Source organism: Lipophrys pholis, assembly GCF_963383615.2.
Source record: "Lipophrys pholis genome assembly, chromosome: 16".
NCBI lineage: Eukaryota > Metazoa > Chordata > Actinopteri > Blenniiformes > Blenniidae > Lipophrys > Lipophrys pholis.
The window spans coordinates 26,213,648-26,228,732 of record NC_137634.1 but is presented as its reverse complement, the minus strand read 5'-3'; the positions used below and the strand labels follow the sequence as shown (position 1 = coordinate 26,228,732).

The following is a 15,085-nucleotide window of genomic DNA, read 5'->3' as shown; positions in this document are numbered from 1 at the left end:
CCCAAACCACATTGCACCCAACCCCGACGGTTGCCTCTGTATGTGGTGGGCTCACAGGAGGAAGAGGAGGGACCCGCGTCATCCCTTTGGGCTTGGTCCAGCCGGGCCCCGCGGGCAAAGGCCCGGCCACCAAGACGCTCGCATGCGGGCCCCAACCCCAGGCCTGGCTCCATGGTGAGGCCCCGGCTGTGCCTCACCGGGCGACGTTGCCTTGGGAGACCCTACTGGGGGGCAAGCCCCCCGACAATGTAGCTCCGAGGATCATTCGGGTACTCAAACTCCCCCACCACGATAAGGTAGCAGTTCAAGGGGGAGGAGTTCAAGTATCTCGGGGTCTTGTTCACGAGTGGGAGGAAGATGGGAGCGTGAGATCGACAGGCGATCGGTGCAGCGTCTACAGTTATGCAGTCGCTGTATCGGTCCGTCGGGGTGAAGCCAAAAGGCGAGGCTCTGGATTTACCGGTCGATCTTCCTTGTAGGCCTGTGGCGGTGTTGTTGCAGCGCTGCCAGGATGACCTGGGAGACATAACAGCACATTTATACACATTTAAACATTAATCTATTTCTATTTTATTATATTGTATTTTTAACTGTTTTTCTAGTTTCTGCTGTGTGTGCTTCTTTCTTTTTTAATATCCTGTTGTACCACTGCAAATTTCTCCACATGTGAGATAAATAAAGGATATCTTATGTAATCTTAATTAAAAGCCAGTGATATAAGAAAATTGGAAACACTTTTAAATTAATAAAAAAGCCCAGTATGAGGCTTCCCGTTTTCGGTAATACATAATCTGAAGAATTATGAATTACAGGTGAAATTTATCTCTTCCCAATAACTGTACAATAAACTGAAGGAAGTACAAATGGCTTCTGTGGCGGTAAAACAACTACTAGTAGTAACTATTGAAATAAACAACATTTCTATGAAGGTGACATTTTAATGGCTGATTAATCATGAGGTGCATTTTAGACATGTAATGGAGTAAAAACTACAGATAATCGCGGCCAAACGTCATGAGGTGAAAGTAAAAGTATGCTCTATATTTTCACTGAAGTAAAGTACAGTTACCCGGTTGCGTCGCCTCTTTCTTCTCTCCCATAGTCGTCTCTCCTCCACCTCCCGCCTCTCCTCCTCCTCACGCCTCTCTTCCTCCTCACGGATCTCCTCCTCCTCACGGATCTCCTCCTCCTCCCGCCTCTCTTCCTCCTCACGGCTCTCCTGCTCACGGCTCTCCTGCTCACGGCTCTCCTGCTCACGGCTGTCCTCCTCGTCTAAAGCCTGGAGCCTTCTCTGCAAAACAGCCTGTCTCTGTTTAGCAAAGAAGCAAAAGGCCAGGAGAAAGAACACGACGATCTCATAGTCCTCCATGTTTGTTCCTCGAGTTCTCCCGCATTTACCGCTGCGTAATGGCGTCACATCCTACGTGATCACGTGGCCGTTAGTAACCCCGCCTACATTTCAAACCGTTCCCCGTGTAATGGAAACGCGGCACCTGATACAGGTCTGGTTACGGATAGTAACCGGTACCTAACCGGTACCGGTACCAAGGGGCACTGTGGAAATGGGGCTTTAGAGATAGGGTGAGGAGCTCCGTCACCAGGGAGGAGCTCGGAATAGAGCCGCTGCTCCTCCACATCCAGAGGAGCCAGCTGAGGCTCGGGCATCTGTTTGGGAAGGCCCCCCGGACGCCTCCCTAGGGAGGTGTTCCGGGCATGTCCCTCCATTAGGAGACCTCGGGGCAGACCTAGGACACGCTGGAGAGACTATGTCTCTCGGCTGGCCTGGGAACGACTTGGGGTCCCACCGGAAGAGCTGGAGGAAGAGTCTGGGGCGAGGGACGTCTGGGCTTCCTTGCTTAGACTGCTGCCCCCGCGACCGGCCCCGGGTAAGAGGTGGACAATGGATGGATGGATGGATGGATGGATGGATGGATGGATGGATGGTGTTTCAGGTGTTTGACATCAATAAAGTTGTTTGAAGTAAATCTCTTCAGGTGTTTTTTTTTTACTGCAGATAAAGTTCAGACATGTTTTGGTAATGAAGGACTCAGACTGCAGTGGTTTGGAGGATGGTGGATTCTGCATGTACTTTCTTCAAGTATCAGTGGGGCTCGTGGTTTTGTATTATCATGAAATGATGCTGCAGAATGTGTGTATTTTTAATGAAGTATATGAAGAGTGATTGTAGACGTCATTGTGTTCTTCTGACATACAGCGACTCCATCGCCTGCTCAATGTCATCGTGTTCTCAGAAACAAAATGGCTCCTCTGAACATCTGAAAATAAAATAAATCCACATTTTTAAGTTGACGGATAAAAAGAATTCCACTTGACATAAAAAAAGTCCTGATCTGAATGAATGTAGCCTCAGCCTGAGCCTGAGCACTTCTATGTTACTGCATGAAAACAAACTGACACTGTGAGAGCGGGGAGCCACATTCATGGAACCTTCAGAGTAGATCAGGAGAACTGCTGCTGCCCCGGGAGCTCCTCACCTGGATCTCCCTCCTCCTGTAGCTCCTCACCTGGATCTCCCTCCAGTAGCACCTCACCTGGATCTCCCTCCTCCTGTAGCTCCTCACCTCACCTGGATCCCCCTCCTCCTGTAGCTCCTCACCTGGATCTCCCTCCTCCTGTAGCACCTCACCTGGATCCCCCTCCTCCTGTAGCTCCTCACCTCACCTGGATCTCCCTCCTCCTGTAGCTCCTCACCTGGATCTCCCTCCTCCTGTAGCACCTCACCTGGATCCCCCTCCTCCTGTAGCTCCTCACCTCACCTGGATCTCCCTCCTCCTGTAGCTCCTCACCTGGATCCCCCTCCTCCTGTAGCTCCTCTCCTGGATCTCCCTCCTCCTGTGCCCCCAACAGCAGCATCTTCTTTGTCGTCGGAGGGTAACAGCGCTGGAGCGACCTCCCTTCCCTCTGGACAGCCAGACCAGCGACCCTCTTCCCGTCAGAAGACCTCCGCTTCCCACCGCAGACTCCAGCAGGAAGCCGTGATGAGACACTCCAGCAGTCTGCCTCGCTCCGCTCCCGTCAACGTCACAGCCTCACCACAGAACCAGCAGCCCGGCCGTCTCCTCGTCCTCTCTCCTCTCCTACAACATTAATAACAGGAGATTCCATCACCAGAAACTTCCTCTTCTTCAACACCATCACACACCGTCTCCCCGGAGCCACCGTCTCCCCGGAGCCACCGTCTCCCCGGAGCCACCGTCTCCCCGGAGCCACCGTCTCCCCGGAGCCACCGTCTCCCCGGAGCCACCGTCTCCCCGGAGCCACCGTCCCGGTGATCCTCGGTGAGCTCCCAGAGCTTTTACTCTCTCTTCCCCCGTCCATCCACCAAGTTCTAGTCCATGTGGATACTAATGATTCGGCCCGCCGGCAATCCGAAGTGACTAAGAAGGACTTTAATGAGCTTTTTAAGTTTTGAAGTCGCTGTGGAAAGTCTGTTTTTATCTCCGGGCCCATTCCCACACTTGGTGGAGGCTCAGCTCTGATGCTCTCCAAACTCTATCGGTCTCTATTTGAACCGTAGATAAATTATTGCAGTGTCATATGGTGTAACACGTATCCTAGTTATCTTGAAGAACTGGAGATTCTTCAGAAGAAAGTTATATGTGTTATATCATGGGCAAACTTTAACTCCCTCAGATCCTCTTTTTTTATAGGTTCAAGCTTCTGAAGCTCACTGAGTGCAACAGATTTCACAATGCTTGTATTATGTATTATGTGTTTCATAAAAACAATTCTAGACTCTGCCAGCTGCTTCTAGTGACCGCTCCTCCTCATAAAGATGACACCAGAAGGAAACCTTCATCAAGAGGGACAAACCGTCATCTAAAGTGGACCAGCTTTAGTGTAGCACGTAGAGGCCCGGAGATCTGGAAGGAGATTGATAGTACTATACAGGAAACACGTTCTCTTAACACATTTAAAAAGCTTTTTAAGCAAAAATATTACTACGTTACACTTAGTTTAACCCCATATGGCTGAAGATTCACATTGGTCGCATGGTGGCCTGGCCCTGGAATACATGGGATATCCTGTAACCCTCAACACGTAACTACGTCTGTAAATCTGATTTAAATATTGTGATGTGCAGAGACTGGACGGGTGAATTTCACAGGCTCCTTTCTGTAACAGGATCCTGTTAGTGGGGGGTTGTGGGTAAAGGTTTTGCAATTTCTGTTTTCCTTTTGTGATTCTGCATCATGTTGTTTCTGTATTTTAGTTGTACGTCTATTTAAACTGTGGGTCCCTGTTCATAAGCGTTGCGCTTCGGGGGATTCCCCTTTTAACAACACGGACTTCAATATCAACAAAACTCAATGATAGAAATGGTCACATTTGTAAACAAACATCCATCCATCCCTCCATCCATCCATCCATCTTCTCCCTCTTATCTGTTTCCGGGTGGTGGGGGTGTCAGTCTGAGCACCGTCACCCAGATCACATTGCACCATTAAGAACCTTCCTGCAGGTGGAGAGCCCACAGGAAGGTGGAGAGCCCACAGGAAGGTGGAGAGCCCACAGGAAGGTGGCGCCCGACGTGGGACATGAACCCTCTACCTTGAGATGGAGAGTCTCATATGCTCTACCTACTGAGCTGGACGGGGGCTGGAAACAAACAAACAAATAAATAATAAATAATAAATAAATAAATAAAAAGGAACATGTACAGGCCTTCAGCCTTCACATACATAAAGAGGAACGATGAGAAAAAGCCTCATAGGACATTATCAGCTGAGAACACACACACACACACACACACACACACACACACACACACACACACACACACACACACACACACACACACACACACACACACACACACACACACGTTATCTCTCAGGCCCTCGGAGGTGTGTGACGGGGAGATATGGGGTGTTTCAGGGTCTCACTGATGTTTTCATTTCCTCGGTTTCTTGTCATGTTTTCTGTCGAACAGCACAAACAAGAAAGGTAAGCTGAAATATTCATGTCAAAATTAGACATGATTTTTATTATTCTATATCTTGGTGTGCCGTGGTTACTGTACTTTTCTTGAGTTGTACATGTTTTTAATGTTCCTGCCCGGGTTTGTGTCCTCAGAGGAAACTTCTGAATTCATAATTCATTGTGGGGAAACCGAGAGGTCAAGGTGAGTTCAATTCATTTATAAACTCTTCAAACTCTCCAAGAGTCCCGTTCTTTTTTTTTCTGTATTTGATTTAACTTAATATGCAGAGTGAACTTCATCACACTGCATCTGTAAAACAGTCTGCAGCATCCAAATGAAGTTATATTCATTCCTGAAAGGAATATTCATTGAAAAATGCAAACACATTGATAAAAATGAAGAAAAATGCAAATAAGATGTAAAAACGGATCCAGAATAGTTTTAGAGATTGTGTACAGTCAAAAAGAAAATTCATTCATATGTGAAAAACCTTTTAACTCCACATTTAATAGACAATAGTACAGAAGAACTTAAAGGCAAATGGATCAGGTTTACAGATATGGTGGATTTACAAACTGCTTAAATAATGTTTAATGTAATACCAAAACAAATATTTACCGACAACCATTCACAGCTTTTTCTGCCCGAGGCATAGGAATTAATCTGAAACATCTCACAATCACCATTTTGTCTTACTTCAATGTAAAACTATGGAAAACAGTTACAACTCAAAATGAAAAAAGTATTAAATATGTTGTAATTACAAAGTTAACAGAGATTAGAATAGCTGGAGTTGTACAAATATATTTTTCCACTATATACTGATTTTTTCCTGAATAGCAATGTAGAATAACAGTTTTCTACTGCGAGCATATATAGCCTGGTATTATAGAAGAAAGCTATTTACTTTTTTTTGTATAACTGGAACAAAGCAAAACATATTGTTGAAATAAAACAGAACGAGACGTGGTGGGTTTACTAGGTGTGTACTTTGCGTCACAATATGTTTGTATGGTTTTTCTATAAGCCCCCAGCTGGCTCAGTAGGTAGAGCATGAGACTCTCCATCTCAAGGTAGAGGGTTCATGTCCCACGCCGGGCGCCACCTTCCTGTGGGTTCTCCACCTTCCTGTGGGCTCTCCACCTTCCTGTGGGCTCTCCACCTTCCTGTGGGCTCTCCACCTGCAGGAAGGTTCTTAATGGTGCAATGTGATCTGGGTGACGGTGCTCAGACTGACACCCCCACCACCCGGAAACAGATAAGAGGGAGAAGATGGAGGGATGGAGGGATGGATGGTTTCTCTATATTGGTTTTGGATATGTATTTTATATTCAGAATAAATAAAGTTCATTCATTTATTTATTCATCAATTCAAAGTCAGTAAATACCAATTCTGTGTCTGACATCAGTCACATGTTTATTACTGTAAAGATGAATGTTCAATTTCTACAACAAAAACAGTGTTCCCTCAATGTGTGTGTGTGTGTGTGTGTGTGTGTGTGTGTGTGTGTGTGTGTGTGTGTGTGTGTGTGTGTGTGTGTGTGTGTGTGTGTGTGTGTGTGTGTGTGTGTGTGTGAGGACAGTTTAAAGGACTGGAACTGAAGATAATGACTTCTTGACTACAGCGTCAGACACTCAGATATGATAATAACGTTGACGGGCGGGGGCCTGGCCAGTGTTGGTCAGTCTCACTCCAAACTGTGTAATAACTGTCTGTCCAGTATTCATTTCACAAAATTGCACAAAATGGCTTTGAAAATGTAACATGGGTACGTTTCATCTGCCTTCACAATTGTGTTGTAGCAGTATTACTACGAGCAAATGAATAAAAAACACAACAAATTCATGAAAAGAACTGGCATCAAAGTACCAGTATATTATATAAAGACAAATTAAGCAGAATGACTTGATCTGAGAAAACAACTTAGACTGCCCTCTACTGACTGAGACATGGCTTGGCACTAAGTGGTTCTTACTGAGGCCTCCCCACCAAACTTTAATGTTTTATCTTCTATCAGGGGTGGAGGGAGAGGAGGAGGAGCTGCCTCCGTCACTAATGACACATGTTGCTCATCTAAAGTGGCTTTTTACAGTTTTACCTCTTTTAAATACCACACCCCTCCCATCCTGTCTTTAATTATATATATATATATATATACCCTTCATTCCAGCAATTTTCTTCCTGAATTGTCAGAATTTTTATCAATTATTCATACAAAGTATGAACCAATTTTAATCCCTGGTGATTTTAATCTAACATAGATCGCCGCTCGGACTCATTGTCCAGAGAATTCTTAACCTCCTGCAATGTGAGGATTTTAAACAACACGACTCCCAGCAGAGGTCTCACCCTGGACTTGGTCATGTCTTATGGACTGACCATGTGTCCTCTGGTGTTGACCTGGCTGTGTCCCACCACTTTTGGTTTTTTAATGTCACCAGTCTGAACCAGCAGGAGGCGCCGGTCAGAACGGTGAGGAAACACTCCAGAACTTCTGAGGTGGCTGAACATGTTCTATCCAGAATGTCCCTGCTGAGGTTTGTCCTCCGCCATGTGGTCTTATTGTTGACCATCTGAACAGGAAACTTAAGTCAACTCTAGACCTGGTGGCCCCAATGATGACAAGAAACCTAAATAAAGCCAAACCACCAGCACCAGGGAGAAAGAAAGAAACTGCTGATTGCTGAGCGGAGGAGGAGAAAATCAAAACTCACCATCGACTATGAAATGTTCCGGGACCGTCTCAAGTCTTACAATGGAACAGTCAAACAATCAAGGACTTTCTACTTCTCAAAGCTCCTCAGAGACAACAAACATAACCCCGCACTCCTCTTCTCCACCTTCCACCTTTTAACAAACGCCAATTTTAATAAAAACTCACCACCTCAGAAGCAAAATAAAAGACGTCAGATCCAGTCTTTTGCCTTTGAACTCACCTGGACTGGTGTCTTCACCTGAGGACTCACTGGACAGTTTGTCCCTGGTTGATGCTTGGTGGAGTTTCTCCCAAGTGAACCCAACAACCTGCCTTTTAGCTCCACTCCCTCCATCACTTGTGAAGTCATTTTATGGCTTCTTCTTTTTAACCATGGTCAGCTGCTCTCTTCAGACGGTGGTTTCCCCACCGCCTTTAAAACGGCCGCGGTGGTGCCCCTTCTGAAGAAGAGCAGTTTAGACCCCAAGGTTCTTAAGAACTACCGTCTGGTAGCCAACTGAACATTTTGAAGCAAAATTAGAGAAAAAATAGTTTTTACTCAATTAAATGATTTTTTACTTACAAATGTTGGGATTTATTAGCATTAAATTACTGTAAGTAATAGATTACTGGAAGTAATAAATCACTGGAAGTAATTTATGAAAAATTTAAATTATTAATAGAAGTAAATGGTAATTTACTCATTAACAACTCCTAAAGTAATCGAGTAATTACTTAAAAGTTAATAAATTATCAAAAATAATTTATTAATGAAAATTTTTTAATTTGCATAAATTTGTTATTTATGTATTAATAATAAAAAGAGGGCACCACCATCATAAAATAACCAGTTTTTCAAAAAACGGAGTTCTAATAACTGCCTGACCTCCTGCTGATACATATTTAACCTTTGACCTCCTGCTGATACATATTTAACCTTTGACCTTCTGCTGATACATATTTAACCTTTGACCTCCTGCTGATACATATTTAACCTTTGACCTTCATCCTTTGTTGTATTTATATCTGACTCACGGTGTTATCAGATTTTTACTAGTACTGGTATTTATTAACCCGGGGATGTAGTTGTAGTCTGTTGTTGCACTATTTATCTATTCATTTATCTATTTATTTATTTGCACTACCTGCTCTATGTGAGATTTTAATTGCTCCCCTGAGGACAAATTATGTCTTTGATTGATTGATTGAAAAATTGATTGATTGACTTCCTGCCAATATATCTTTTATCTTTTACTTTTTACTAACATCTCTACAGTTGTGTTCTTGTTGCAATGACAAGGTTTAGTGTTGATGTTTGTTAGTTCTCATTCTTTTGTGTTTGCTGTTAGAGGACGTTGGCCTGTGACTGGCTGAGAGTGGAGAAGGGGGCGGGTCAGTTGAGCGTGCAGAGACTGTATGGGTGGGTGGGTGGGTCCGCTCCTTCTGGGTGGGCTTCGGTAGCTCCGGGGCCGGTGTCGCTGTGCCTCCGGGTTTGCAGCTTTTCTCTGCGCGACCTACGACCTCTGGGCGTTGCATCCTGGGGTCCCTGGGACTTGGGGTGGCGTCAGTCTGCGTGATCCCATTACACCTGGACGAGGGTCAGGACGGTTTGAGTAATCCCACCTGAACGGCCGCAACAGCATTGACGAGACTCGCCGAAGTGTAGAATCCCTCTATGCTGGCCATAGTCCCGCCACGCCCACAGAAGGTAGTGCCACTCAATATAGTGGGGTTGTTTTCCTTCCAGGACGGCTGGCGATGCTCACTGGAACGCAAAAAGAAGAAAAACGTCTCTCAAAAACCAAAACTGATGTGAATTCTCTGAATTGATTTCACTGTAAGTTTGTTTTGGAGGTCATGGTGAAAAAACAAAACGGTGAAAAACTTTCAAGGTTCAAGAGTTCAGAGTTCATTTGTTTGGTCATTTGTTGTTGTGAATCTTGAATTGATGGTGGACTGGAGTTGCAGTTCATGGCGGAACCTCCTCACTGTTCCGTCCAGTTTGTTCTTCTCCCCCACATCCGAAGACAATTTGAAGCTTGCAAGTGTATTAACTTTGCAGTCAGTCTTATTCGTCTTACAATAGGAAAGGTGGAGACGCTGTTCCACATATGATTCTTTGTGTTTTTCCTACAAATCACAGCAGGTCACGTAGTCGGGTTTCCTGACCCAGTTTTCTGTAGAAATAAGGGCATAAAATATGTAATACACACAAATATATGATTTTAGGCAGTGCTTTTATTGAACTACTAGTTTATAAAGAGCAAGCGCTTCCTGCAGCATGTCAAATTATCTTCTATCGTTTTCAGGCATGTGGAGAAGAGTGGTGGAAGGGTTTAAGCTTCTCACTTATCTGAAGTTTAGGCCAATCTCGTACTGTCCTTAAAACTTCCTCCTGTTACGGAGAGCAGTCAGAGGATCAAGCACAGAAAGCAAGCAGAAGACAATAACTGAAGTTTTAAATAGAATTTATGAGGTTCTGAGCTGGCTGGTCTGAGGCTGAGCTGTGAGAGCGGAGAGCTTGGCTGAGGTCCAGATCCTGGATGGATGATGAAGCCGAGGTGGATTCCAGGAACAAGGCTGTACACTTGAAAGAGTCTCCAGGAGCGAGGTAACTGATTTGAGAGAGTCTCCAGGAGCGAGATTACTGATTTGAGAGAGTCTCTCAGAGAGAGGTTACTGATTTGAGAGAGTCTCCAAGGAGCAAGGTTAAGATAAGATAAGATAAGATAAGATATCCTTTATTTATCTCACATGTGGAGAAATTTGCAGTGGTACAACAGGATAGTAAAGAGAAAGAAGCACACATAGCAGAAACAAAAAAAAAAGCAGACAAAAATACAGTATAATAAAAAATATGCACACAGTGCCTACAAGTGTGGATGTGAGTGAGGTTACTGATTTGAGAGAGTCTCCAGGAGTGAGGTTACTGACAGGCAGGCATGTGGCTGAAACTGAGTTCCTGAAGCAGAACGGGCTCGCTGTCTGGGCTGGTTCGGGTTCAGGTTCGGTCACAGAGCGGATCAGAGTTCATGTGAACAGGTCCAAGAGTAGATGCAAGCAGAGCTGGACGGATCTTCAAGGTGGGAACAGAAGAGAACATAATGAGTTGAGGGCATAGAGACGCTCCAAACAAACCACAAGCCTGACTGCCGGAGTGCTACGGTCCAGGGAAGCCCGGTTATATAATGTGGGTCATCAGAAAGAAAACAATCTCCACCCGGCATAGCAGGTGAAGTCCGTCAGATCATTAATCCCAGCAAGCACTCTTCTGCAAACACAGCTTGGCACACCTACCTGGAGAGAACAGAGGAGGGCCAAGAAGAAAGCAAACATGGGGCAACAGTGCCCCTATGTGGCAGCTGATGTGCAGGGCCTGACATAACCTGTCTTATTCATTACAGCAGTGCATTTAATCATGCTTCATGATTTCACTCCAACACAGAACGTTTCTTGGCTTGGCAGCCTTGTTGTGTTCCAGCGTGGTCATGGCCCACAGTAACCGTTTGTTTCCTTTAATACAATGTTTGCAGTTTGAAGACACTTCCTGCTCCTCCTTTCAGCAACAGTACTGATGGAGCAGTGTGGAAAGAAGCCGAGCTCACAGTAGCAGCTTACGGATGTGAGGATTAAAGAGAGGAGAGGGTGTCAGTAATTATATTTAATATGCTGCAGGGCGAAGCAGTGGTTACTGCTGTCTCCTCACAGTGAGTGGGTTCAATTGCTGACCTGGCGTTTCTTTCTGGAGTGTGTGTGTTCTCCTCTTGTGTGTATTGGTACTCCGATTTCCTCCCTCAGTCCAAAAAACATGCATGAGGGTAAATGGTGACCATACATTGCCTCAGTGTGGATGTAAGTGGCTGTGGTCGTTTGTCCAGGTGTTTGTCCTGTCCAGGTGTACATGCCCTCACCTGTCCAGGTGTACCCGTCCTCACCTGCACAGATGTATCTTGTCCTCACCTGTGCAGATGTATCCTGTCCTCACCTGTCCAGGTGTACCTATCCAGGTGTACCTGTCCTCACCTGTCCAGGTGTACCCGTCCTCACCTGTCCAGGTGTACCTGTCCTCACCTGCACAGATGTATCCTGTCCTCACCTGTCCAAGTGTACCTGCTCTCATCATGTTGGGGACATGATGGTGTTGGGAATGTCACTTTGATGAGTAGAGATGTTGAAGATGTCTCTCAGCTCTTCTACACGTTGCCTCAGTACATAAATGAAGGTTCCTGTAGTGATAAAGGCCAATAAACTAGAATCCATATAAGAGGAGATTTGATGTTGGATTCTAAAATTGTGCATCATAGTCATTCTTCTCCCTTAAACTGATGCCATGCAGGGATGCTGTCTGTAAAGTACATTTGGTCTGTTAAATCACGTACTTTACACTCTCTTCTGTCTACTGATAACCTCAGTAATCTCCATGAATTGTACAATGACTTCTGGGGCATACACTGCTGAGGTATTAATTTGGGCTGTATCATGCTGTAATATGTGTTAAGTTGCTTCTCAGCAGTTATCTTATTAACATGTAATAATTTATCATTTCTCTCCTGGACAGAACACAAATAACACATAAAGAACAGACCTGGACCAAGGAAGAAAAATGGAGGGAAAGCAAACAAGAGATCACATAAATGCCAAAAGTGAAAGTATGAAAAGGCAAAGGCAACTTACCTGCGAATTAGCTGAGGAGATTGGACAACTCTGGGAAGAGACGCAACAACAAGGAGAAGAAATTGAACAGCTGAAAATAAAGACACAGCAGCAGCAGCAGCACATTGACAGGCTGAGATTTGAAAAACATGAGCAACACCTACTGATAAAAAGACTGAAACTGCAGATGGAAAACACCATTGAGAAGCTTGAGGAAACCCAATCTGTGGCCAATCAAGAAAAAACACACATTTTAAAAATTCAGGCTGAAATACACCAAGAGAGGGAAAGACTAGACAGAAGCCATAATTTCATCATCAGTGAGAGACATAAGTTAGAAAAGCTCAAGTATGCGACGAGAGGAGCACCGAGGACGCAGCCTGAGAGCCAGCAGGTTCTGATGGACAGGCTGGTTTCTGCAACTCAGATTTTATTGGGCGAAAACAAAAATGCAATGCTTGAAGCCAAAAGCGCGAATGAGATGACAGAGCAAACTTTAGGAAACCTACAGCAGGAAATAAAGAGAAATATAACTGATATGTTGCAGCACAGAGAGCACATCCAGCTCATCAAACAAAATCTGAACATTAAGATAAAAAGCATGAAGCAAAGGTGGGAAAGTGTTTCTGAAGGTGACGTGCAGGAAGCTGCAGAGACAAAAATCCACAAGAGTCAAAAAGAATCAAAAGTTGCAGCTACAGTGGACAATGTGAAGCTCAAACTCAGAAGACTGCAGGAAGAGATGGAGACACTCTGGGATGTGTTGGACCACAGTGAACAGAAGAAGTTAGAGGATGTCCAATCTGAAAGAGCTGCAATAGAAATAATGAGAATTGCCCTACAGGCCGAAAAAGAAAAGCTGGAGAAAGACCGGCAGGAGACGAAAGAGGAGATGGAAGCAATGAGGTCTCTCAAGGAGATCAGTGATGTGCAGAGAGAGGAGCTGGACAACAAGTTACAACTGACAAAGAGAAAGATAAGGGAGATGGAAGTGCTAAGCAGTGAGATTGATATGAAGAAAAAAGAGCTGGATAAAATGATTCGAATGAGCCGGAGAAAAAAGCAAGTAATGGGTAAGAAAAATGACTACCCTCCAAACGTTGAACAGACAGAAAGACAGAGCGAGAGACGTCTGGAGGAGATGTTTCAGGACGGCAATGTGGGACTTAAAGCTGAGAGAAAAGAAGGTACAGGGCAGAGCAGCAGGGAGTCAACCCAAGAGATGAGAACCAACAGAACAGAGCCGTGTGAGCCACAGGAGGAAAGCATGCAGGAAAGCACTGAATCAGATATCGTGAAGATAAAAACACAAAAACACCTGGAAGAGCTTGAGCAGAGGCTGAATGTCACCATGACGACGATTCAAACAATGGCTGAAATGAAAGCTGCTATTGAACGAGCTGCAGCAGAGATTAACAACACCCGGGAGGGAACGCTCCAAACTCGGCAAAAGGTTGAAGAGAACCAGGAAAATATCAAGAAGTGCAAGGTAAGTCCTTTCTTCAACACTGGGTCAGGAGATAGTTCCCCAAAGGCAGTTTAAAGCCGCGGTTCCACCGCACTTCCTGTTGCGGAGCGTCGCGGGGCGGGGCGGTTTTTCTTGCGGTCCGACTGAAAAGTTGTGGATGGTTACGGAAAGAACCCGCGACCGCCGGCTGCGATTTTCCGCTACCCCTCCGTTGCAGTACCTAGCACGGAGGAAGAGTCTGTGAGGAGGAGCAACAACGCAGCCGTCTGCTGATTGGTCGTGACGATCGTCACTCTGGACTTGCTCGCAATATTTAACTATTTCACCGCCGTAAACCTCCATTGTTGTCTACATACTCTGCTTTGCTCACTGGTTGATTTGTTAACTGGTTTATTGAAACATCGGTGCGACACAACATGGCGTCTTCTAAAGAGATACAGACGCTCCTCTCAGGAACAGGAGGAGGAAATTCAACGGGAGCTTGATGCTGCTGTTCACAATGCGAAAGTTTAACCTGAGTCACAGAAAACAACTTGGACGGCCGCCAGCTGCTTCCATGTTCTTTGCTGGACGGGTCTCCGAGTCGTTCTAAACCCCGCCTACATGTTTACCGTACTTTGTGTGGTGGGACTGCGCGACAGAGTTGGTCCTGTATGCGCTTTGCTGTACCGTAACCGATAAAAGGTTACGACTGTCCGTGACGGCGCTTGGCGACTCGGTCATGAATCATAGAATTTAGGTCAAAAGCGTGATCCGCGCTCAGGAATTCAGATTCCTGCCTTTCCTGACTTGTTGTCGTTCTGTGGATCGCATCGGAAAGCATTTCATGAAAACACTTTTCTGTGTCAACCGTTGTACCTGTACCTGTGCCTGCTTCTGATCCTGCACCTATACATGTACATGTACATGTACTATACCTGTACCTGAACATGTACTGTTGCTGTACTGCACTTGTACTGTACATGTGCCGGAACGGATGGTACTGAAAAAACTTAACCACCGGTTACATTTTTTGTCACCCCTCCATTGAGGAAGGGTCTCATGAGGAGGAGTAACACCGCAGCCATCTGCTGATTGGTAAAGACAATCGTCACTCTCGACTTTCTCGCAATATTTAATTATTTCATCGGCCGTAACCCTCTCATTGTTGTTTACATACGCCGCTTTTCTCACTGGTTGTTTAGTGAACTGGGTTGATTGAAATGTGGCGCTCCACTGCCCCCTGGTGTTCAGACGAGGTGCAGACGCTCCTTTCAGTAACAGGTGGGGCGGAGCTTCAGCAGGAGCTGGACGCTGCTGTTCACAAGAAGAAAGTGTCACAGA

The 15,085-nt window shown here is 45.3% G+C and overlaps 1 protein-coding gene across 1 annotated transcript in view; it reads left to right on the top strand.

Moving 5' to 3' along the window:
- Positions 1-4,788: 4,788 nt before the first annotated feature.
- LOC308121724 (uncharacterized protein) overlaps positions 4,789-15,085 on the top strand; it is a 50,745-nt gene continuing 40,448 nt past the window's right edge. Inside the window, exons 1-3 of the mRNA XM_080483151.1 lie at positions 4,789-4,968; positions 5,098-5,146; positions 12,200-13,783. Coding sequence (XP_080339277.1) covers positions 12,245-13,783 — 1,539 coding nt within the window. The 5' untranslated portion in view covers positions 4,789-4,968; positions 5,098-5,146; positions 12,200-12,244. The remainder of the gene's footprint in view (positions 4,969-5,097; positions 5,147-12,199; positions 13,784-15,085) is intronic.